General features: G+C 42.0%; 1 protein-coding gene across 1 annotated transcript; it reads left to right on the top strand.

Moving 5' to 3' along the window:
• Positions 14,084-18,028, top strand: LOC8085000 (protein NRT1/ PTR FAMILY 4.5). Its single transcript, XM_002445117.2, has 5 exons — positions 14,084-14,188; positions 14,332-14,549; positions 16,211-16,654; positions 16,786-16,910; positions 16,992-18,028. The coding sequence occupies exons 1-5, from the start codon at positions 14,101-14,103 to the stop codon at positions 17,827-17,829; spliced, it is 1,713 nt and encodes a 570-aa protein (XP_002445162.1). The 5' UTR covers positions 14,084-14,100; the 3' UTR covers positions 17,830-18,028.

The following is a 22,568-nucleotide window of genomic DNA, read 5'->3' as shown; positions in this document are numbered from 1 at the left end:
GTTTGCTTTGGCTTTGGATTTGCTCCTTGCTTGTTCTCTTGCTTGTTCTTTTTCTTATTACGGAATGCGAATTGTTTTTTCTTCTGCACCACATTGGCACTAGAAGACTCAACGCCTTTTCTATGTGTATCTTTTGCCCTCGCCTTCTCCTCAACATCAAGAGTTCCCATGAGTTCGGCAAGACCAAACTCTTTCCTCTGATGTTTTAGAGAAGTAGCAAAATCCTTCCAAGAAGGTGGCAACTTCGCGATTATACCGCCGGCCACAAACTTTTCAGGTAACACACAAGAAAATTGTTCTAGTTTCTTAGCTAGTGCCTGTATCTCATGTGCCTATCAACCATCTTGTAATCAAACAATTGTTCCATGAGGTACAGCTCGCTACCAGCATCAGAAACCTCGAACTTGGCCTCAAGCGCATCCCATAATTTCTTAGCAGTGGTGCAAATGATATAGTTGTCAACGTACTTTTTATCGAGCGCACTAATCACGGCGCCTCTGAAGAGGTTATCAGCAGCCATGAACGTTTTCTCCTCCTCAGGAGTAAACTGTTCCGGCTTCCCCTCCGCGGCGTGATAGCAACTCATAGCAGTTAACCACAATATCATTCTCGCGCGCCACCGCTTATAGTTTCAACCATCAAACATATCCGGTTTTAACGCAGCAGCAAAACCACTAACAGAAAAATGCCTAATATCAGGCTTTTGGATTGTTAGAAATTTAGACATTTTAATGTTTGATTTAATCTAGAAAATTACGCATAATATTATGGTGGCATATATGCGCACGTGTGCAATTTTATCACTACTCAGATTAGAGATAAACATTGCAAATACTACTGCAACAACATCAGACATACTGAAAGTGAAAAACAATCGTTTGAGATTGTACCCAGAGGAGGGACTAGTGCCGAAGGCACCGGCGGCTCCATTCGCACTAGTCGACATAGTGCGTTGCGTGAAGTAGCGGACCACAGTCGATGCAGGAAGATGTTCGCAGTGCAGTCCCGCGAACGTCCACTAGGAAGAAGACGAAGTAGTCGATCTCGATCCGCGCGAACGTCCACCAGGAAGAAGACCCGCTGGAGTGGAAGAAGACGATCTCGCCGGTGAGCAGTCGTGGAAGACGCTCCCCAAAAACCTGATTGCCCGCAACACCCGAGCAGGTGTCTTGATACAAGGCGTCGGGTTCCGGAGGCCTGCTCTCCCGATCTCTGGGACGGGAATGGACAGAGAGCAACTCGACAGGAAGAGAGAAGACTGAATGTGTTCTCGCAGGTATGGAAGGTGTCTCTGTGTATGGAATATATAGGCCCCAGGAGGAAACGTCTGGTTAATGGCAATCAATCACAATTAATTGCCATTAACGAGTCAATCAATTAGCAATTAATTGCCATTAATTGCACAACGGTCAGATCCCGTTTTCCTTCCTTTTCTTATTCACCACGCATGTGCCACGTCATGTCTGGTCCTCGTGTGCCACGTCACGCTCGCCACGTCACGTCTGGTCTGGTCTGGTCCTCGTGTGCCACGTCACGCTCGCTCGACAAGACATGACATGACATGACAAGACAAGGGACACGGCTCGGCTCGGCGGCGGCGCGCGCGTGTGGCACCCCTTCACCCTCCCTCAACTTCTCCATAGGAGCTAATAAAGGCCACCTATTTAAGTTGAGTTAACACATGGTCAATCATCAATATGGTACTAAACCATTTTCATTATAGCATTAATTATGGGCCCTTGAATTAATCATCAAATATAATTATAGGCTAATGGCCCATTATATTCAACAGTATCGTGAAACGCAAAAGTTACCGTGCATGCGGTCGCGAGAGGCAGACAACCAGTGGCGGATCCAGGATGGAGAGCAAGAGGCGGCTAAATAGTAAATACATAGAACTTAAACTAGAGATCAATAAAAATTTAAGGCTAATTAACTCTAATTTAATGAACAAATCATACTTATAGGGGGGCTGGAGCCCACCCAGCCCCCCTTTTGGATCTGCCCCTGCAGAGAACGTAGCCCACATTGAGTTTCATTATTTCAATTTCTGTGTTACTTTTATTCTCTTTTTCGTTTCAATTTCTGGTTTTTCATTGTTTCATTTAGTTTCATGAGTTTTTTTAATGTTTTTTTATTTTCAGTTTTTTGTCAATTTTTTTAGTTAGTTTTATTTTTAGTCTAGTTTTTAATTTTTTTTAGTTTTCAGTCATCATTTTAGGTTTGAATATATTCCTAAATTCTACAGATAGGTTGTATAACAACGTATCCTCTAAGTTGGCATCTTACGCAATGCTTCTAATAATTTGCTCCTCAGGGTGCAACTTTTCTTATTTTAGGTCGTTATTCTTGTCTTTTTAATAAATGTCCCTCTAATTGTCATCTAGTGATGTTTCCTACTTATATAGTGGATTATATAATGTCATCTAGTGTTGTTTCCTGGCTCATAGTGCGTTATATAATAACTTGTCCCTCTTGTTGACATCTTATGTAATGCTTGTTCTAATTATTTGCCCTCAGGTTGCAGCTTGTCTTATTTTATGCTGTTACCCTCGTTTTTTAATAAGTGCACCCAATTGGTAGCAAATCATGTTTCCTGGCTTTTTATAATATGTTGTATAATAACTTTCTGCAATGTTTATTTTAATAATTTATCCCTCCAGGTTGCACTATGTCTTTGTTTTAGTCTGCTGCTCTCTTTAGGGGAGTATCTTTATGTAAAAACTATATAACAACTTTGTTATATTCCCATGATAACAATCGATGTGCATACTATGTAAAAACATTAGTTTATTTATGGAGTAGCAAGTTTAGTATTACATGGTAGCAACTTATTTTATAAATCTCCTAGCATATTTTTACATATAAATTGCCATTAAAATAAAATTATTCGAAATATAGAGAAGTGGAGTCTTTTATTCGCTTTGTCACGTAAAACATATGCAAACGGAATTAAAAACGAATATACCATTTAAAATTGATAGAAATTTAAATAAAATGTTTTCTAGAGGGGACAACTACAAGCAAATCACGTCTATACATAGAACAGATGGGGTTGTAATAGTTTTTTTTATATTGGGCCCGCAACAACTTGAACTCTCTGCTGCTATTGCTAAGCTCTTCTTTGGTAAAGATGAGATTTCGACTGACTTCTATTCATATGGAAAAAATGTAAATTAGGGTGTCGTAACACCTCAACCTATAGTAGCCTGTAGTAGAAGTTGGCTATATATGTGGCTCAAGTAGCTCATATGTGGTTGTGGTTGGTAGGTTTAGTATCACCTTAAAAGTTTAGGATGGTTAGGGTAAGCTTATAAACCTTGTCGTTCCAAACATAGCACCTTCGAGTTAACCCTTTAACATGAAGTGAGAACGAAAGTGTAAGCGAGGTGCTACACGTACCATATAAGCAGTTTTGGACGTGGGGGTGTTAAAGGTGCAAACTGAATTAGTAAATATAAATGATGGATTTGATTTAAAGTTGGCAAAAATTGAAATAGTAAAATCCATAACATAAATAATTACATGAAGCGACAACGAAAGTGTAAGCGAAGTGCTACGCATACATGCAAAGTTGGGCTATATAAGCAGTTTTGGATGCGGGGTGTTACAGGTGCAAATTGAATTAGTAAATAAATGATGAATTTGATTTAAAGTTGGCGGAAATTGAAAATAGTAAAAATTAGACAATTTATCACTTCGAATCGTTAGTCAATTTATATAAGTTTTCTATAGGTGCAAACTGAATTAGTAAATAAAATGATGGATTTGATTTGAGTTGGTGAAAATTGAAATAGTAGAATTTGTCCATAACATATCAGCACAACCAACTAAATCAACACAGACTAATTTATCACTTCGTTAATCAATTTATTTAAGTTTTCTAATTTACATAATTTAATTATTCTCCTCCGGCCCGGTTTATTTCACCGGGAATCACTTGGAATGGTTAGTCCATATATAAGTTTTCATTAGTCGGAATAATTTCTGTTGTCATTTTGGTCAAAACGAATGAGCCCTCAAAAGCCCAATTTTTTATTTTTTGGCCTTTTTTTGAAAAAAAATTCACGTTTAGCCTCTTCTGGAACTTAAACTCAAATTTGGACCCAGTGGTTCGGCGCCAGGACTCCTGGCTCCGAGGTTACACAGCTCGGCGCCACAGATCTTGGCTCCGAGGTGGTTACTCGCGTACAACCTGGCATCCTATGTGTCGTTGACGTGGCTGGTAGCTCGGCACAGCTCTAATTAAATAAATATTACGACATGACAAAGTGCACTCAGACTATAACGAATTGCTTCATTTTTTAGCTATGAGGTTTTAACAAATTACCATAATTTAACAATTTCCATTTTTCCAGGAACTGCACCCTCTTCGTCCTCGAACCCACGATAAGTTCGAGGACATGCGGTACAACGACATGTACACTCCTCTCCTTGAGAGGGCTGGACTTGACGTTGTATCGTTCCAGGTTCGCCGTGGGTTGCCACCCTTCAACCCCGCAGCGATCTCAGCTCTAGTTGACAGGTAACTAAGTTACAGCAAGCACAAGTAGTGTAGTTTTATTTTTGTATAGTTCTTGGATGAATTCAACAAGAAGTTGAATTTGTTTTACACTAACAGAATAATAGCATTTCTGACTAGCCTGATGACTTCCTGTATGTGCTTCTGTAGATGGAGACCGGAGACTCACAGCTTTCACCTACCTTGTGGTGAGATGACTATTACTCTTGAGGACACACAGAAGTTTCTTGTTGTCCGTATCAGTGGCCGCCCAGTTATAGGAAGGTGCAATGCTGCTGGTTGGAGAGAGAGAGTGGAGGTCTTCCTTGGAAGAGAGCTTCCTCCAGATACACCGAGTTCCCGCACCTCTGGAGTACTCCTCAGCTGGTTGAGGACTAACTTTGGTCAGTGTCCTCCGATTAATGCAGACGACCAAACCATATCTTACTACTGCAGGGCATGGGTCATGCATCTCTTTGGTTGTGTTCTCTTCCCTGATGGCACCGGAGACACCGCATCTTGGATGTACCTGCCATGTCTTACTGACTGGCACACGGCGGGGGGCTACAGTTGGGGTTCAGCAATCTTGGGCTACTTGTATCGACAGCTTTGTGAGGCCTGCCGGCGGAATTCGACGCACCCTTCATTAGGAGGATGTGTATGCCTTCTTCAACTTTGGATGTGGTCTCGTCTACCGGTTGGTTGCCCCAAGGTTAACGAACCTCGCGAGTGGTTCGATGTGCCTGGCCTTCGTCGCCGCCCGACGTATGCGTACCTTTGGGACCAGGTGAAGGGTCCCTTTGCTCGGAGTAAACGGGCCTATATCGAGTTTGCAAACGAGCTCGACGCACTGACACTAGGGCTGGTGAGTGAACTGCATTTGACAAGCTTCTATTTTCCGATATAAGCAATATTTGACAAATGAAAGTATGCTAGGTGACATGGGAGCCGTACGATGACAAACAATATGCACACATTGGGTTAAGCATCATGTGCAAGATGGACGAAGACCTGTACCTAATGCGCTGCCCGCTGATCTGTTTCTACGCGGTTGAGTGGCACCTGCCACACCGGGTGGCACGCCAATTTGGCTTGAAGCAACAGTTCCCCGTAGAGCCCTTCTCGACATCAATAGACTTGCACAAGTAAGCTTCTTTGTTGCAATTTAAATGGTTTCTGCAATAAGTAGCTGTTTTGAGGTATTAAAAGTTACTGGTTTGTTGCACTTTATATGGTATAAGTTGCTGTTTTGAGTCATTAAAAGTTGATATTTTGAGGATCTGCATGTGTTTGGTGTTAGAATCTGCATGTGTTTGGGTTTAGGATCTGCATCTATGCTTTTAGAATGAACCAGGAGCTTTGATAATAGTCGGTATGATAATAGTCGTAACAAGCAGCTGAGGAACTTAAATTCTCAAAATGCCCTTCCTAAGATGATATGTAAAGCATTTTATTAGACTATACTATACCATTAACAAGTAATTGCATATTTATTTCCATTCACATATAGGATCGATCGTCAAAAGCAAAAAAAGAGACAGACTTTGAGAGCTTGCACCGTCACTACATTGACCAGTGGGAAAACTTTCATGACAACGTGTATGAGAACAACGAGCCCCACACCAACGAGAACTTCAAAGCATACCTAACTTGGTACAGAGGGGCCACAAGGACCAAGCTGAAGGTTCAATGGACCCAAACAGACTATGCAGATATTACTTCCTCTGACGATGAACAAACGTCTTACGACCTTGCTACAAGGGTGGGGACACAGGTGGAGTGTGCACCAATCCTAGACCAAGTGGTAATAACCCCCATCATTTATATACCATGGTTTTCTTGTATAGGAACCAATCCTAGACTAGTTGGCATACTGTTTCATTTTCAGTCAATATATTCAGGTTGCTCATCCATGTTTTGTCTTGCAGGGGAACTCGCTAAATAAATCTGTGCTCGATATTGAATGGTTCCCAAGGACAGGCGTGGAGCAGGAAACACTAAACAACTTTCTCACAGTAAGTACCCAAATCTGGATTAGACCTTAATTTAAGGCCTTACTTTGTGTTGCCTTGAAACCATATTTCATTTTCTCATTGTCACCATATTTCAACTGGACTCCTTATTTTTGATAGGCACTTGAGTCACCTCATATTAGCATGAACTCAAAATGCTAGGTGGTAGAAAATTAACATTGTAGGAAAAAAAAAATCCTATAAGGTGCTGTTGCTTTAGCATTGCAGTGAAGCTTCCACAAGTATGTTTCATGCTGAATTCAAGGTTATGACATAGATGCTGAATTCCCATTTATACTACACTTTTGCAGCAACTATTTTGCACTCTGTAATATAATAATATTATAAAATGCCACCTAGTTCCAAATGCTCAAAAAAGAAAGTAGTTGGTCTAAATATTCCTGGTTTGCTGCTAGTATGCCACTTTCTGCAGTTTCATCATATAAAACTGCAGCATGCCACTTTCTGCAGTTTCAAATATTCCTGGTTTGCAGCATGCCACCTAGTTCCAAATGCTCAAAAAACTAAAGTAGTTGGTCTAAATATTCCTGGTTTCCTGCTAGTATGCCACTTTCTGCAGTTTCATCATATAAAACTGCAGCACCAAAAATAGTAGTTGGTCTAAATATTCCTGTACTCCTCCAGTGTCTCCTATGTTTGCTCATTATACACAAGAATGCTTAATTGGGAAACATGCTTAATTTACTGAATCGGGAAACATGTTTTAAGCCTACAAGTTTTAATCATTTTCATAATATTTTGATTATTTACTAGCAGCAAACAATGTACTACACTATTTTAAATTATTCGCATTCGAATATTTGCTGAATTATTTTGACCGGGAGCTTCCATGATGTTGATGTGCCATTGAAAACAATATTTGCTCAGCTGCATATATTCAGGAACGACCTAATTTATTTCAATACAACTCAGAGGCTAGCACGTAGGCTAAGGCGCGCTGCACGTCGTTGTGGTTGTGGCACTAGCACGGCGATCGACATACAAGAGCCACATGCACAGCAATGGGAACCATGGCCCAGCAGCACTTCTGCTCATGGAGGTATATTTTCATTACATGTTTTCTTCAGTTCCACGGTGCTGCATTATACAATCATGACATAATTTGATCAGTCATTTCCACATCTCATTTTACCTTTTGTCTAAAGGTTCTAGAGGACAAAGCTCTTCCAGGGGAACTGCCGACACTTTCGAAGTCAACAGACTTCAGGACGACGAGGAACAAGATGAGGAGACCGAAGACCATGGCTGTGATGAGCTTAGCGACTCTGAGCTCCCGGACGCTCCTACGGATCAGGCAACGCAAAGTTGCAGAAACGAGGCGACGCCGTCCGCCTTCGAAATACACTCCAGGAACCGGAGCTCTAGGCCATAAGGGAAAGGGTAAGAGAAGGCTGCGTTGAAGATGACTTGTTGGTTCATATTATATGGTCTTCTTGTACTGTCATTATTTTGGGTGGCTGGAAAGTGTGGTAACATGTAGGGACTACTATGCTGTAACTATTTGGGACTCTATGACATTCTAAAACATGGTTGTGTTGGTTTATTTGGATGACTAAATGTTTGGATTATATTATGATGTATGTATGTAATTGTGGATGCTCCTAAAACAAGGGAGGCTCTGGCAAATTTTTTTCAGACAAACATTCAGATGTATCCAAATTTTTTCCTTCTACATGATGTCATGGAGCTGTTGTTTGACAGCGTTAGTGTTGGGTTCATTCAAAATTTATTGACAAACTTCTAAATAAATAAACATTATGGGATTTATTGATAGCATTATGTTTTGACGACAATTGTTTGTGGTTGAGCCTCTGGTTGAGCAGGCTCAACATCGTCATCTAGTTTCTTAGTGCAACCAGCATTTTCCTTTGCTTTTCTCGAACTGGCGCCCAAGGTATCTTTGGTTTGTTGTCACCTAGCAGCCTTGGATGTGGCGCCTCACTTTTTTGGTAGCCCTGAACGTATGAATATAGACTTTTCAGAAACAGTGAATGAATCTAGGTTGTACATTGAATCATCACGTCCGGGACAGTGATCGAATCTAGCTTTTTCAGATGACCTTACAAGTAGACTTTTCAATTTTTAACTAGGCTTTTTAGAAATCGAATCTAGGCTTTTCAGGTGCATTTATTCCACTGCACAACAGCTACTCAGTCTCAGGTTCTATATATACGCATGGCTGAGAGCGTTGCTACTCACTTGAGCTAGTTTAGCACAGAGAAGAAATGTCTGGAGGGTCGTCTAGAGGAAAGGGAAAGGGAAAGGGGGTGACGAAGGGAAATCCCTTTCTGTGGGAGGGTCCTCTTGGTCCTGAAGACTTTGAGGAAGCAATTTATGATCGGTTCCCGCTTGAGAGCAAACATGACTTTACTAAAGAGGCACCACTGAGAGGATATGATGACCGAAAAGAAGAGTGGCCTAAATGCATGCATGGTGAGGATTGCTTGGTGCAGATGTACATGGATGGGATAGATGGAGGGCGTCGTTTCTTCAAATGCCCGCGAGCATGGGTAAATCATATTACCTCTACAACCTTCAATAGCTTACTCTCTTGTACTCAGCTTATACGACATATTTATTGCAGTCATCTTTGTCAAAAGAAAATTGTGGCTTCACCAGGTGGGTGGATCCTAGACCTATTCATCCGCATGCAGAGTACATCTATTATCTGCAGGACCGCATCTTTGATTTAGAAAGGGAAGTTAGTAGCGGTTACAAGGACGACGAAGAGGACGGCAATAGCAATGGTACTGGCTCAGAAAATGCACTATGCAATGATCCATACTGCACCTGCCCTAATCACAAGAACAAGGGCCCTCCTTCTCCACCACCGCCACCAACAACAACAACAATGGGAGGATACTATGGAGAAGGGGCAACACAGTTTGCTATGTGGCCACACTACTAGGCCAAAGCGAACTCATTCAGAGGCCACATCAAATCGTTTTGTTGTTTCATTAATTTACCTAAGGCATGTTTGGGTTAGTCAAAAGAACTATGTAACCTTGTTTGGTACATGTTCTCACATGCCATTTCATGTGTTTGTTAATTGCTTGAATTACCTAAGGCATGTTTGGTTTAGTCCAGACAATTCTGCACCCTAGTTTGGGGCATGTTTTCACATGCCATTACATGTGTTGTGTGCTATGAGTTATGTAGTCTTTGTTAACTTTGATTTCAGCTACTTCGACTATTTTCATTGGCTCTTCAATATTTAATTAAATATAATGATTAGTAAAAACAATATCATTAACTAAAGTGATAGGTCCAATAACATTCTACATGGAAATAAAATAACACATTCTTAAAGTGCATTACAGGATAACAAATTGCAAAGTCCAATAGTAAATAATATTATTCATTAACCAAACATTGAACTAGTAATGAAAACTACTGAGTGCAACGAGGCCACTTTCCCTTCCTTTGGGCATCGGGGTTCTCCTCCATCGCTGCCTTCGCTCGGCGCACGCGCTCAAGCTTCTTCTCCCTCTCCTCCCTATATGCAGCAACACGCCTCCTTTCCTCCTCTTCCTTATGCTCCTTCTGTAGAGCCTCCTCTCTGCGTCTCTTCTCTAATATCTCTGCACGCTCTGCATCCCACTCCTTCAGGCCTTGTAGAAGCCGCTTGTCTGACTCCTTGATCTCATTGTCAATCCACTGCTCAAAAGCACACAACGGTGGAGGGGTCTGCAACAAATAAAAATGTTACAAAATAAATAAATCAGGCTGCATATAACATAATATGCATAATGCACAATAAAATTTTCTCACAATAAATTTACTGCGACGTTGTTGCGGCGTAGGCTCCCATGCAAAATTAGAACACATCCAATATCTCTGCTTATAGGTTTCCTCATCTTCAGAAATTTCTACCTTGCAAGGATCACCACAAAAACACATGGGTCTTGGAACACCGCTAGGGAGCGGCTTTAGGACGTAAGGACTCCCGGTCATCCGAACATAGCTACAATTGTAATATTTCTAGTTCAAATAACCAAAACCAAATAACATGATACCCTAAACCTAGGTTTTCATGTGTTGCACATTCATCAAAACATAATATAAGCAAGATGAAAAGAAATTACCTTGGATTACTAGATTTCCCACACCTTGGCATTCTACCGTTACATAATACAAAAATAAATAACCACTATCAAGACTAAGTATATTTAGGGTTATAAAATACAAGTAATATATACCAAATCAATGCGTAAAAAACAAGGAGGAAACTGAGATTACCTTGCTAGCAAAGATCTATGGATCAAATCCAAGTTTTTAAAGCAAAATATATGGATTAGTAAAGATTGGGCGAGTAGAGGTGAGAAGAACCCGAGAGACGGAGATATAACAAGAAGGCAACGGTCGGGCAGGGAGCTGTGGCGTGAGTCTTAAATCCGAGCTCGGCGCCAAGATCTGTGGCTCCGAGCTCGGCGCCAAGATCTGTGGCTCCGAGCTCGGCGCCGAGATCTGTGGCTCCGAGTTGCCAGCCACGTCAACACCACGTAGGCTGCCAGGGTGTACGCGAGTAACCTCCTCGGAGCCAAGATCTGTGGCGCCGAGATATGTAACCTCGGAGCCACGAGTCTTGGCGCCGAACCACTGGGTCCAAATTTGAGTTTAAGTTCCAGAAGGGGCTAAACGTGAATTTTTTTCAAAAAAAGGCCAAAAAATAAAAAATTTTGACTCAAAAGAGGCATGGTTCCACGAAATAGTGTTTTGCAGTGCAAACTGAAGTATGGCTGTCGAGGGAGTATGAGTGTAGGCACCAAATAAAAATGATTGGAAAGCAGGCCGCTCATCATATTCTACAGTTTGCTGCTACAAAATTGCAGTGCCCTGACCTTGTGTAGTTTGTAAATTTTTTAGGTTTTGGCTACTGTAGCATTTTAGTTTTTATTTAACAAACATTGTCCAATCACGGAGTAACTAGGCTTAAAAGATTCATCTCACAAATTACAGGTAAACTGTGCAATTAGTTTTTATTTTTATCTTTATTTAATGCTCCATGCATGCGACCAAAAACTCGGTGTGACGGAGAATCTTGAAAATTTTTGCGAACAGCTCTCTCACCTGATCCTGATGGAGACTGATGCGCGTGGTGTGCAGTAGCTGGACGACTGCCGCCCTTATATTTAGATATATACAGAAGATGTGTGTTCTACGTCTTGACAACGTTATAAAATAGAGAGGAGTCTTTAATTTTATTATCATGTCACATTGCAGTCACTATCATCGTCACTCTGTTCAATTTTGGGACTTGTCTATATATGGTTTAAATATAAATTAAGGGAAAGTCAACACAGTTCATAGCGGAGCTTTGCTAAGCTAATCAAAGATTTCATCTAGTTGAATGTTTATGTAGGACTAAGAGAATCAAGTTGGCGTCATCAAAGATTCTATTCCTTAATCATACGTCCACTTGAGAGATTATGGCATATGCAGCATTGATGTTTTTTTCTTAATTGTAACATAATTGTACTCAAGAGTCAGTCCAATTTATAGATTATCATGTATCAAAATAAATATCTTCTCAAGATTGGAGATTAAAACATTGAGCCGTCCAAATGGTTCCTCGATGATCCTTACATAATTAATGGTCTCCTGCAGTAATCTAGGTATTACGCACTCGGTTTTGGTTTGTCTGTCCATGGGCTTTGGAGGATAAGTTTCTCAGTGTTTATAAGTTAGTAATAATATGAAGACTAGTTATTGTAATGTTTTCACTGTCTACCTATATGAATAAATACTGTCAAAGAAAAGAAGTTTTGTTGCCCTCTCCCTTTTAATCAGAATAAATCAACTTTGTTCTAGCATTGTGTTGGCAGCTAAATATATGATCGGGAGAGTTGAAGATGGACCGGAACATCAAATATACTTGAAAAGGATCAAATTTTGTTAGATTTGCAAAAAGAAATTAAAAAAACACATAAAACCAGCCCAGGCCGGTTGTGTGAAGGGCACGCCTGTTAGTGTTGAACATGCCTAGGTCAGTTCCAATTGAGCCAGTTTTGACAGCCTGAGGCCAATTCGAAGGTTCTCTTGTTCGAAACTTCTCCTATCTTATGGGAAACTTGTAGATTTGCAAGCATGTGTAATAGGTTTTCTACTAAGATAATTTCATATTTATTATTTATATGAGAGGATCACAGCCAATTGAGACTTGAGAGAACCATCTATCTAATCGGTCAAAAACAAATCTATGTTACTTTTTATTTCTAAATCCTAGCTCTTCCATCCCTCCTTGTTGTCCACCACTTCTCTTGACAAGATTTTTTAGGTGGTGACGTTGCCAAACCATGACTGATCTTCCTTATGAGGTGTCCATGGGTGTTTCGAGTGAAGAACGAGCATCAAATTGCCTTGCTAACCTGCTGGTTGACTTTGCCGTTTAGACCTTCTTAACTTGCGTGTCTCAACAAGGAGTGACCTAGGAGATCAAGCCTGTGCTCGTGTATGACTGCATTTAATTAGCATCCGCACACTTTTTTGTGACTCTATTAAGGAAGAAAGCAAATCAATCTACTATGATGGTCGATAATAAGAAGGATTATCCCTGCAGATCCAATCAATCACAACAAGCAGCATCATGAAGTCTTCAGCTGATCAACTTCCTAATAAGGAGATTTGCAAGATTTTGGAGGAGAGGGCAAAGGCCTGAGCTGCTGCCAAAGGCCATCTTGCAAATAACCTATTAACAGATATTATTCAGTATAGGTGATCAGTACATCTGCCTCTGTAAATCCAAAACATCCGCCTCAGATAACTTATTATTACAATAATGGTAGATAAAACTCTAGGGGAGTTTCGTGGTACTTGGCACCACAGAGGTGTGAGGGCCACGAGCCCAAGAGACGACCCAAAACTGTACGTATGTGTGAAGAAAGCATAAACTGCTGATACAGTTTATATTGTTATCTTTCAGTGCAGCATTTAAAGTTTATTTGGCAGATGATCCATGCGCCTCATATAAAAATAAAGAAACTATCGGTTTGCATTGTATGCATACGAATATGCGATGGACAAGAATGCATCACCATCAGCTTATTGGTGCACTACACAGCTCACATGACTAACTATGTTTTCACCAAATCACCAGATTATGGAAATAATCTTTTCATATCAGTGCACTAATTAATATTTTGACTACTCTCCCGTCCTAAAATAGAATATAATTCTAGCATAGCTCCATTTTTTGTTTGATTAAGTTTGTATAAAAAAAAGTATTGCTGATATTTACGATAAAAAACGTTATTAGATTTATCATGAATTATATTTTTTAAGTAATGTCGATACTTTTGTTTTCTACCAATTTGGCTAAATTTTAAGAAAAACTCACTAAGATAGAAGAACTAGAATCGGGTCCTTTTCGGTATATTAGGTATAGCTCAGGCCGGTCCTTCCCGACGACGTTTTCAGTATATTATTATGAGGCCAGTTGGGCGCACGCTCTCATAGTCTCATCACATGTGAGGCCCCATATTTGTTTTGGTTTTTGCATCTTCTATATATATAAATCCTGTGGTTTGGCCGGATAGAGCGTGAGCCTGCAGTATACTTGCTAGCACCATGGCGTGTGAGGGCTTGGTGGACTGGAGGGGGAAACCCATCAACACAAAGGTTCATGGTGGAGTCCGAGCAGCATGGTATCTTTATTGTAAGTTTCTTTGACTGAGCGAGCCTCCGGTTACTTATATACATAGTTTGATTGGTTTCTTTTGTGTTTGATTATGTTCAGAGTATTATTAATAATGTATACATATTTATGGCTGTGCTTGTGTTTTTGTTTTGGTTTTGCAGTTCTCATTGTAGTGAATTTCTTGGTGCACGTGCCAAACATGCAGAATATGACAACATATCTGCGTGGACCAATGCATATGGGAGTATCTGATGCTTCAACTACATTTACCAACTTTATTGGTGCCATGTCTGGATTTGCTTTGTTGGGAGGTTTTCTCTCGGACTCCTACATCACTTGCGCCAGAACTATGCTACTCTCTGTGCCACTAGTGATTTTGGTATTTTTCCATCATCTTTTATTTTTACTACTATGTTTAACAGTATAAGTTAATTAAATAAATTAGTATATGTATGTATAGTGCTTACGTTAGGCTTCCTAACCATGTGGACTACTGCGCTACTTAGCATGATGACTTACAAGTGGATCTATATAATTACACATGCAACAAAGAAGTATATGGTATTTTTTTTCTGAGAAGTCAGCAAGTGAGCAAGAGGTTTGCTGAGAATTTTATTAAAAGAAAAGGAGAAAAAACAATACAATAAAAAAGGTTCCGGCCTTCCTGTACCCATCTAGAGTAGGTGGTGAGGGGTGGCAAAATCAATACCCATCTCTTCCGGACTCGCTGCCAGTTGACTAACAATGTGAGGGTCCATGATAAATAAAAAAACATATAAAAAGCCAACCATGCAAGTGGGAGAGGGAAGACAGAGGAAGAGTGAGGAGAGAGAGGCAATAATGTTTCTTTATTCTTATATAGGTAGTTGATATGTTTATGGAGATCTTTTACTACGAACTGCTATATATGTGGATTATTTTCATAATTTTTCAATAACTTTCTCTGTTCCAAATTACTATAAGTTACTTTAATTTTTTATTTTTGTTATGTATCTAGATATAATATTATGTCTAGGTACATAGTAAAATGGATGAACCAAGAAACTTAAAGCAACTTATAATTTGAAATGAAGGCTGATAAGAAATACTTTAAACTCTATTTGCAAAAAATAACTAATTTATACGTAGTTCCGATAGATTCAAAATATATCATTAGTTCCAGTCCATCCAAACAAGCCCAGGTGAACTGATCTTATTGTAATATATTGTGATTGCTCTTAGTAGATTAGGATTATCTTAAAGTTTAACTAATAAATTATATATAGTCCGTACGTTAGGGTTCCAAATCCTGTGGACTACTGCTACTTAGCACGCGATGGCTTACAAGTGGATCTAAATATTTACATTTGGGGCAACGAAGTATGGCATTTGTTTTTGCCGGATCATAGAGGGTCGGCAAGAGGTTTGTTGAGAATTTTATTAAAAATAGAGGAGAAAAATCAATTAAAAAAAAGGTTGCCGGCCGGGGCCGATTAGAGTGGGTTAGGGATGGCAAAATCAATACCCCATGTCCCCATCTCTTTCGAGATCGTTTGGCTGATAAGCCATAGCAGAAAGTACTATTGGCTGATTTATTATGAGAGAAAAACAAGCGAACGAGGTCTTTTATATATATGTCAATCTTCTCATCATTTTAATTAAGTTCACAAAACTAAAACAAATACATTAGAATCTATGTATATCATCAAATTTGTTTCGTAAATGCACTATGAAATATTTCTTCTAGTATTTGGTACTGTAGACGTTGATATTTTATTTATATAAATTTAGCCCAAGTTACATTAATTAGTTTGACTTAAAAAAGTAAAACACATAAGTTTTGCAACCGGAGAGAGAAGAACTCTATCACATCACATAGCATATAGAGCACTAGAGCAGCAACTATCCTAGGCCAATAAAGGGGACAAATCAAACGAACAACGATCAGGCGTCCTTAATTTCTCGCCAAAGATTATATTTCCCAATCTCCAAGATTATATTTCCCAATCGCCAAAGATTATGTTAACTAAATTAACATCCATGCATGCATTTTTTCCGAAGGGCTACGGATTGCTCACTCTGCAATCCCACTTCCCTTCGCTCCACCCACCCCCCTGCAACGACTCCGATTCCGAAGCAAGCAGTTGCAGGCAGGTCGATGGCTGGCGGTCGACGCTGCTGTACACAGCGCTGTACATCATCGCGCTCGGAGAGGGCGTCATGCGCGCCTGCATACCTGCGCTTGGTTCCGATCAGTTCGACGGCGACAACCCCTCGGAGGCCCGGCAGCAGTCGAGCTTCTTCAACTGGTTCACCTTCTGCCTCTCCGTCGGCTCCGTCGCCGGCCTCATCCTCATCGTGTGGCTCGAGAACACCAGAGGCTGGGACGTCGGATTTGGCCTCAGCGCCCTCCTGATCCTCATCGCTTTGCTCGTTTCCGCCGCCGGCCTCCCTTTGTACCGCAACCGTGTTCCTCAGGGCAGCGCCCTAACTCGAGTCCTGCAGGTTGGTTGGACATTCTGTATTCTGATGGTATATGCTTGCAATTATCAGACTCATCGTTGTTGATACTGAGTATGTTCGTTTGAGCTTATCTGTCGAATCTACCAGCTATTCAGCAGTGTTTTCTCTTCTAGGTTTTTGTTGTGGCATTCAAAAACAGGAAGCTTGGCCTACCTGACAAGATGGAGGAAACACAGCAAAATAGCCATGAAGTGGATTCTCAAGAAGTACCATGCCCTACTACTAATCACAGTCTAAAGTAAGTAATTTGTGAAAAAATTCAGTCTACGCATGCACATCTCTAAAAATTTTCCATGGTGTACATGCATATGGTTACCAGATTTCTGGACAAAGCCTGCTGTGCGAACACCAACACTGGGAGAGACGATGGACCTTGGTCAGTCTGCAGCGCGGCAAAAGTAGAGGAGACCAAGATCGTTCTACGCATGCTGCCTCTCGTCTTCAGCTCGACGGTGGCGCACGTATCGACGCCTCTGCTGGTCGCGTTCACCATCCAGCAGGGCATGACGACGAACACGAAGCTGGGGAAGGTGCACGTCTACCCGGCGATGCTCTTCATCGTCCCGTCCATCTTCCAGACGCTGATGCTGGTGACCTACGACCGGGTGCTGGTGCCGCTGGTGCGGCGGCGCACGGGGTACACGGGCGGGATCACGCAGCTGCAGCGCGTCGCCGTGGGCTTCCTGGCCACGACCGTCGCCCCGGGCGTCGCGGCGGTGGTCGAGAGGAAGAGGAAGGACACGGTGGCGGCCGGCGGCCAGATCTCCATCTTCTGGCTGGCGCCGCAGTTCTTCCTGATCGGCGTGGCCGACACCACCTCCTTCGTGGGGTTGCTCGAGTTCTTCACCGGCGAGGCGCCCGACGGCATGAAGTCCATCGGCGTGGCCTTCTTCTGGTGCCAGGCCGGGATGGCGTCGCTGCTGGGCACGCTGCTGGTGAGGCTGGTGAACAGGGTCACCCACAGCGGCAGTGCCCCTGGGTGGCTGGAGGGGAAGAACCTCAACAGCAGCCACCTTGATCTCTTCTACTGTGTTGTCACGGCTGTGTCGTTTCTTGGATGGCTCAATTACCTCTACTGGGCTAAGAGGTACAAGTACAGACAGGATCCACGGATTTCCACCAAGTCCCCCGATGAGGACGACTCTACTATGCCTTGAACTTGAAAGCATGGCTATGGTGAACCGTGAATATACTGCTCTTCCCTCTCAAAGTGATCTATATGTATCGCCTATTTAGTTCACTGTCTGTATAGTACTCTGTACCATGAGTTCCAAGGCAAGACCATCAATAATGTGATGTGTGCCGTGTTTGTCTTCGTACTACCTACTCGTACTGCAAAACCGATTTTTTTTCTTCGATGCGTCTCTATTTTATTTTCAGCCATATACACTACTGGAATGCCCCTCTTTGCCGACTGTCAAAAGCAGTCGGTTAAAACAGGTGACAAAGGCTTTGCCGACTACTTTACACGTGGCAGTCGGCAAAGAACATGTGGCAAAGAATTCATCGGCAAAGAAACCTTTACCACCTGCCAAGTGGAAAGCAGTCGGCAAAGCCTTTGCCACCTGTTAGCATGACAGTCGACAAAGGAGACGTACGCCGTTGTGAGATGACGGAGCGCATCCCGTTTGCCGACTGCCACGCGGCAGTCGGCAAAGGCTTTTCTTATTTTTTTATAACCGAATTTCTTTGTCCACTGTCTTGATGGGCAGGTGGCAAAGGTTGTTTTAATTTTTTTCAAAATAGAAATTCTTTGACGACTGTTTTTATTTGCAGGTGGCAAAGAACTATTTGTCGACTGCCTTTATTAGCAGGTGGCAAAGGATTCTTTGCCGACTGCCTTTACTGGCAGGTGGCAAAGCTGCCATGGTTCATGAGATTCCAGCTTTGCCACCTACTTTCCATGTGGCAGGTGGGAAAGCTGTAATAAGTAAAATTTTGGTCTGTTTTTTCTGTTTTGCATCACAGCAATCAAATCACAAATATGATTATATAACTGGAATTCACATATATCACACAGATCCACATATATATCACACAAATCCACATATATAGCACACATAAACCATAACAAATGAGTCCAACAAGTTCATCATCCAACAAAATGTACTAATCGAGCATCCAACATGAAACATCCAACATAGTGTGCAAAACCAACATCAAACGTCCTGCAAAGTAGAAGAACCACATAGCCAGTCACGCGTCCTGCGACCCGTCACCACCGTGGTGTGAAGAGCTCCCAGCTAGCCACAAAGGCCACGAGGACGGTTCAACCTGCGGCACGCTGCTGTACACCCACCCGGATCCGATCTGCTGGGCAGGCGGAGGGTCGCTACCCCACCCGAAGGACCCCTCCAGCGTAAGCCTGGGAGGAACGCCACCTGGTCCCACCTGGCCTGGAGAAAGGCCATGTGGAGTCAGGTTTGAACCAACCGACAGTGGCTGCACAGAGGAGAAGCGATCTCATTAGTACCTGCGGGATGGCCGTACAAGCGAAAACAATAGACAAACACTCCTAGAAACTCATCGGAGTCCCTAAAGGGCTAGGAACAAGGGGTGGAGCGAGAACAGGGATGGTCATGTTCCGTGGACAAGGACGTCAAATTTTTTATTGAGTTTTTGAACACGGCCTTAAAATAGACTCTCCAACATTAATATCATTTTTTGAATGGATATGTTTCATTATTTGATGCACCTGCAGTTCAAAGTAGCATTCTGCGGTGGAAAATACAATTAAAAGAAATTAATTAACGAAATATAGCAAAAAGGGTCACAAAATCACGAAAGTTTGAAAGGTTCACTCTTATTGCATGTGGAGGTTATGAAAAAAGTTTGAGGAAGTTTGGAGCAAGTGATGACATCGAATGTTCAAAACCTAAATTCAAATTGCAAAAATAAAAATTTTCATCTTTGCCAACTGCCTGACGTCTTGGCAGGTGGCAAAGGGGACGGCGATGGGCGCCGTTTGGCCCTAGCCACCTTTGTCACCAGCTTTTCTTTGCCGCCTGCCAGGAAGTCGGCAAAGGACGTATGTGTCGACTTCTTAGAGTGGCCGACACCTGAGGAAATTAGGGCAGTCGGCAAAGAATCCTTTGCCGACTGCTTATACGGGAGTCGGCAAAGCCCAGTTTTTCTGTAGTGATATATAGTTGTTATTTCTCTTACACACGAGTGGCTCGCCATGAGGATCTACGTCAACCACAGCTTCACCATGCTACAGTACTAGGCCTAGGGGCTCGATGTCAACATCGATGTGAACTCCAATTTCACCCTCATACCCATTGCAAATATTAAGGGGCTCACCATCGACAGCGCCATCGACTTCAGCTTCGCGTCGCCACCATGCTTCGACAGAGATTTTGCTGTTTCAGACATGGCATCATTTTATCGACAAACACCGCCTCGCCATATTTTTTGGCTCGAGGGACTCACCGTGTACTTCGATCATGACTTCGTCAATGCCTTGCCATCAAGATCGACTCGAGGATCCGCCCTCACCTTTGTCGTCACCAATAAACACGGCCTCACCATCTCGCTCAGCTCGACACTCTACTATAGAAAAACTTTATCGTGGCCCTTTTTCTGGCCCTCGGAGACGGGCGGGCTGGTGACCTGCCTCGGTTAATCCAGGTCAGCCTGCCGGACCAGCAACCGCCACGGTTAATCTCCTACTAACCGTGGCAATTACCCTAAGGCAACCGCCACAGATAATTGAACCAAGACGGCTGTCCTAAAGCAATTAATAGCCATTAACTGTGGTTGTTACTTTAGGGCGATCGCCTCGGTTAAGTTTTAAGCAGGTGTTTGCTCTAATAGCAACCGTCATAGTTAATGGGAGAGTAACTGTGGCGGTTGTTTTAACTTGCTCGTCTCAGTTAAGTCTGTACCTATATAAGGAGTAGCAGACCCTTCTTCCCTGCGGCTCCTTCTCCATTTTTAGTGTTTTGAGCTCAAAACCCTAAATTGGTTATTTTAGAGGGGGTAAGGTTTTGCCCTTTGATTTGGTGAAGGGAGCACCGCAAGAGATGGATTTCTTACTCTCTAACTCTCATCTTCTCTCTTTTGCATGATTTATGTGGTTTTGAGCTAGATCTAGATCTAAATCCAAATGGAGGAGAGAGAAAACTGGATCTAGAGCTACTTGGATGTTTTTCTTATTCTTCCTGCTCTTTTCATATGGCTTCATTTATTTTTTCCCTATGTGTGTGCAAGGTGGTCGCGGTCATCATGGACAGGGAAGAGTGGATGTATAATATACCGAGGGTCAGCAACGATTTGGCTTTTCTAGGACATGTGAGAAAGTTTATTGCCGCTGCGAAAAAACACTATGTGTGTCTAGGTCAGGAGCGCATCATTTGTCCGTGCAATAGCTGAAAGAACAACCTTCTCCGGGAAGATAACGTGGTGCAATCTCACTTGATCTGGCATAGCTTCCTCAAGGATTACACCATCTGAAAGTTTCACGACGAAGAAGCAACTTATAAAAACCATCTCAGTTATTCCTTTAAAGAAGATGGTCAAATTAGAGCAACCGCCTCCGTTAATAGATATTAACTAAGGCGGTTTCTTTACAACGCCCGCCTAACCGAGACGGTTAGCCAGCCGTCTCGGTTAAAGCCACAATTAACCGTAACCTTTCATTCGAGACGGTTGCCCGTCGTGGTTAACCGTTTTTTATCCGCGCGCGCAATTAAAAATATTGTAGTACTGTGAGGGGCTCGCCTGCACTTCAGTGATGGCTTCGCGAACACTCCACCATACCTTCGGCTTCGGGGCTCAGCATCAGCATCAACATCAACCGCAACTTCGCCCCACCACACTTTCATCTCACGAGCGCACTGTTAGCATCGGACATGCACCTCATCAGTCTTATGCTAAACCTTCGATTAGGGGTCTCACAAAGCACTACCGTATTCTAACTCTTTGCCGAGCGTTTTTTTAACTTTGCCGAGTGCCAAATATTATTTTTTTTGGATTGAGGTGAAATGTTATTTTTTTCATATTTTTCACACAAGCACACGACAAACATTATTTTTTTCATATTTTCTTCCTTCTTTTTCTTTTCTTTTCTTTTTTTATGTGCATAGGGTTTGCCGAGTACCCCACTACAGGCACACGGCAAAGTTTTAAATTCTATTTAAAGATTTCCTTTCTTCTCTTTCTTTTCCACAACTTGTTTTACTAATTTGTTCGAATGTACTATGCAAATTCCTTGTCAAATTCACTCAACAATGCATATTCGATTTTTTTTTGAATATTACAGCATTATTTCATGTGGTTATTTCTTAAATTTAAATTTTCATAGTTAAAATTCTATAATTACTGCTAATAAATTAAAATTAGCAAACAGATCTAAAAAAATCCAAATTTTGACTCGACACAATTTCCATTGTGTATTGCCAAAAGGGGGCACAAGGCAAAGCCTAACGGCGACGGCGCAGTGCTAACGGTTATTGCATTAGGCCGACGGTCGAGTCTTTGCCGAGAGCAACACACGTCAAAGACATAATTTTGACGTGTACTTATTTGTTTGTGAGTGTCGGTTCAGGCACACACGACAAAGAGGTTTTGCCATGTGCTACATTGTTTGTCGAGAGCTAGGCCCACGGCAAAGAGAAAGTTTGCATATGGCAAACGTTGGGGCACACGACAAGACCAAGATTCCGGTAGTGTTGGCGGGCATCCCTACATAAAACTATCAACATTTTTTGCTTTCTCACAATGCAAAACCACAAGTCTGTAGCACCGAAATGAATGGTGTTAGTTTTTTAAAGGCAAATTTTGCTGCAGGACAACGACGAAAACTTTAATATGCTGATAGACACCGCAACGAGCGGCATTTGCTCCGTACCATTATAAATTTGAGGTTCTTTGCCATAACACACCGCAACTAATA

Source organism: Sorghum bicolor, chromosome 7 (assembly GCF_000003195.3).
Source record: "Sorghum bicolor cultivar BTx623 chromosome 7, Sorghum_bicolor_NCBIv3, whole genome shotgun sequence".
Taxonomy (NCBI): Eukaryota; Viridiplantae; Streptophyta; class Magnoliopsida; order Poales; family Poaceae; genus Sorghum; species Sorghum bicolor.
Note: the sequence above shows the minus strand (reverse complement) of the source record. Positions and strands in the feature narration are given on the sequence as shown.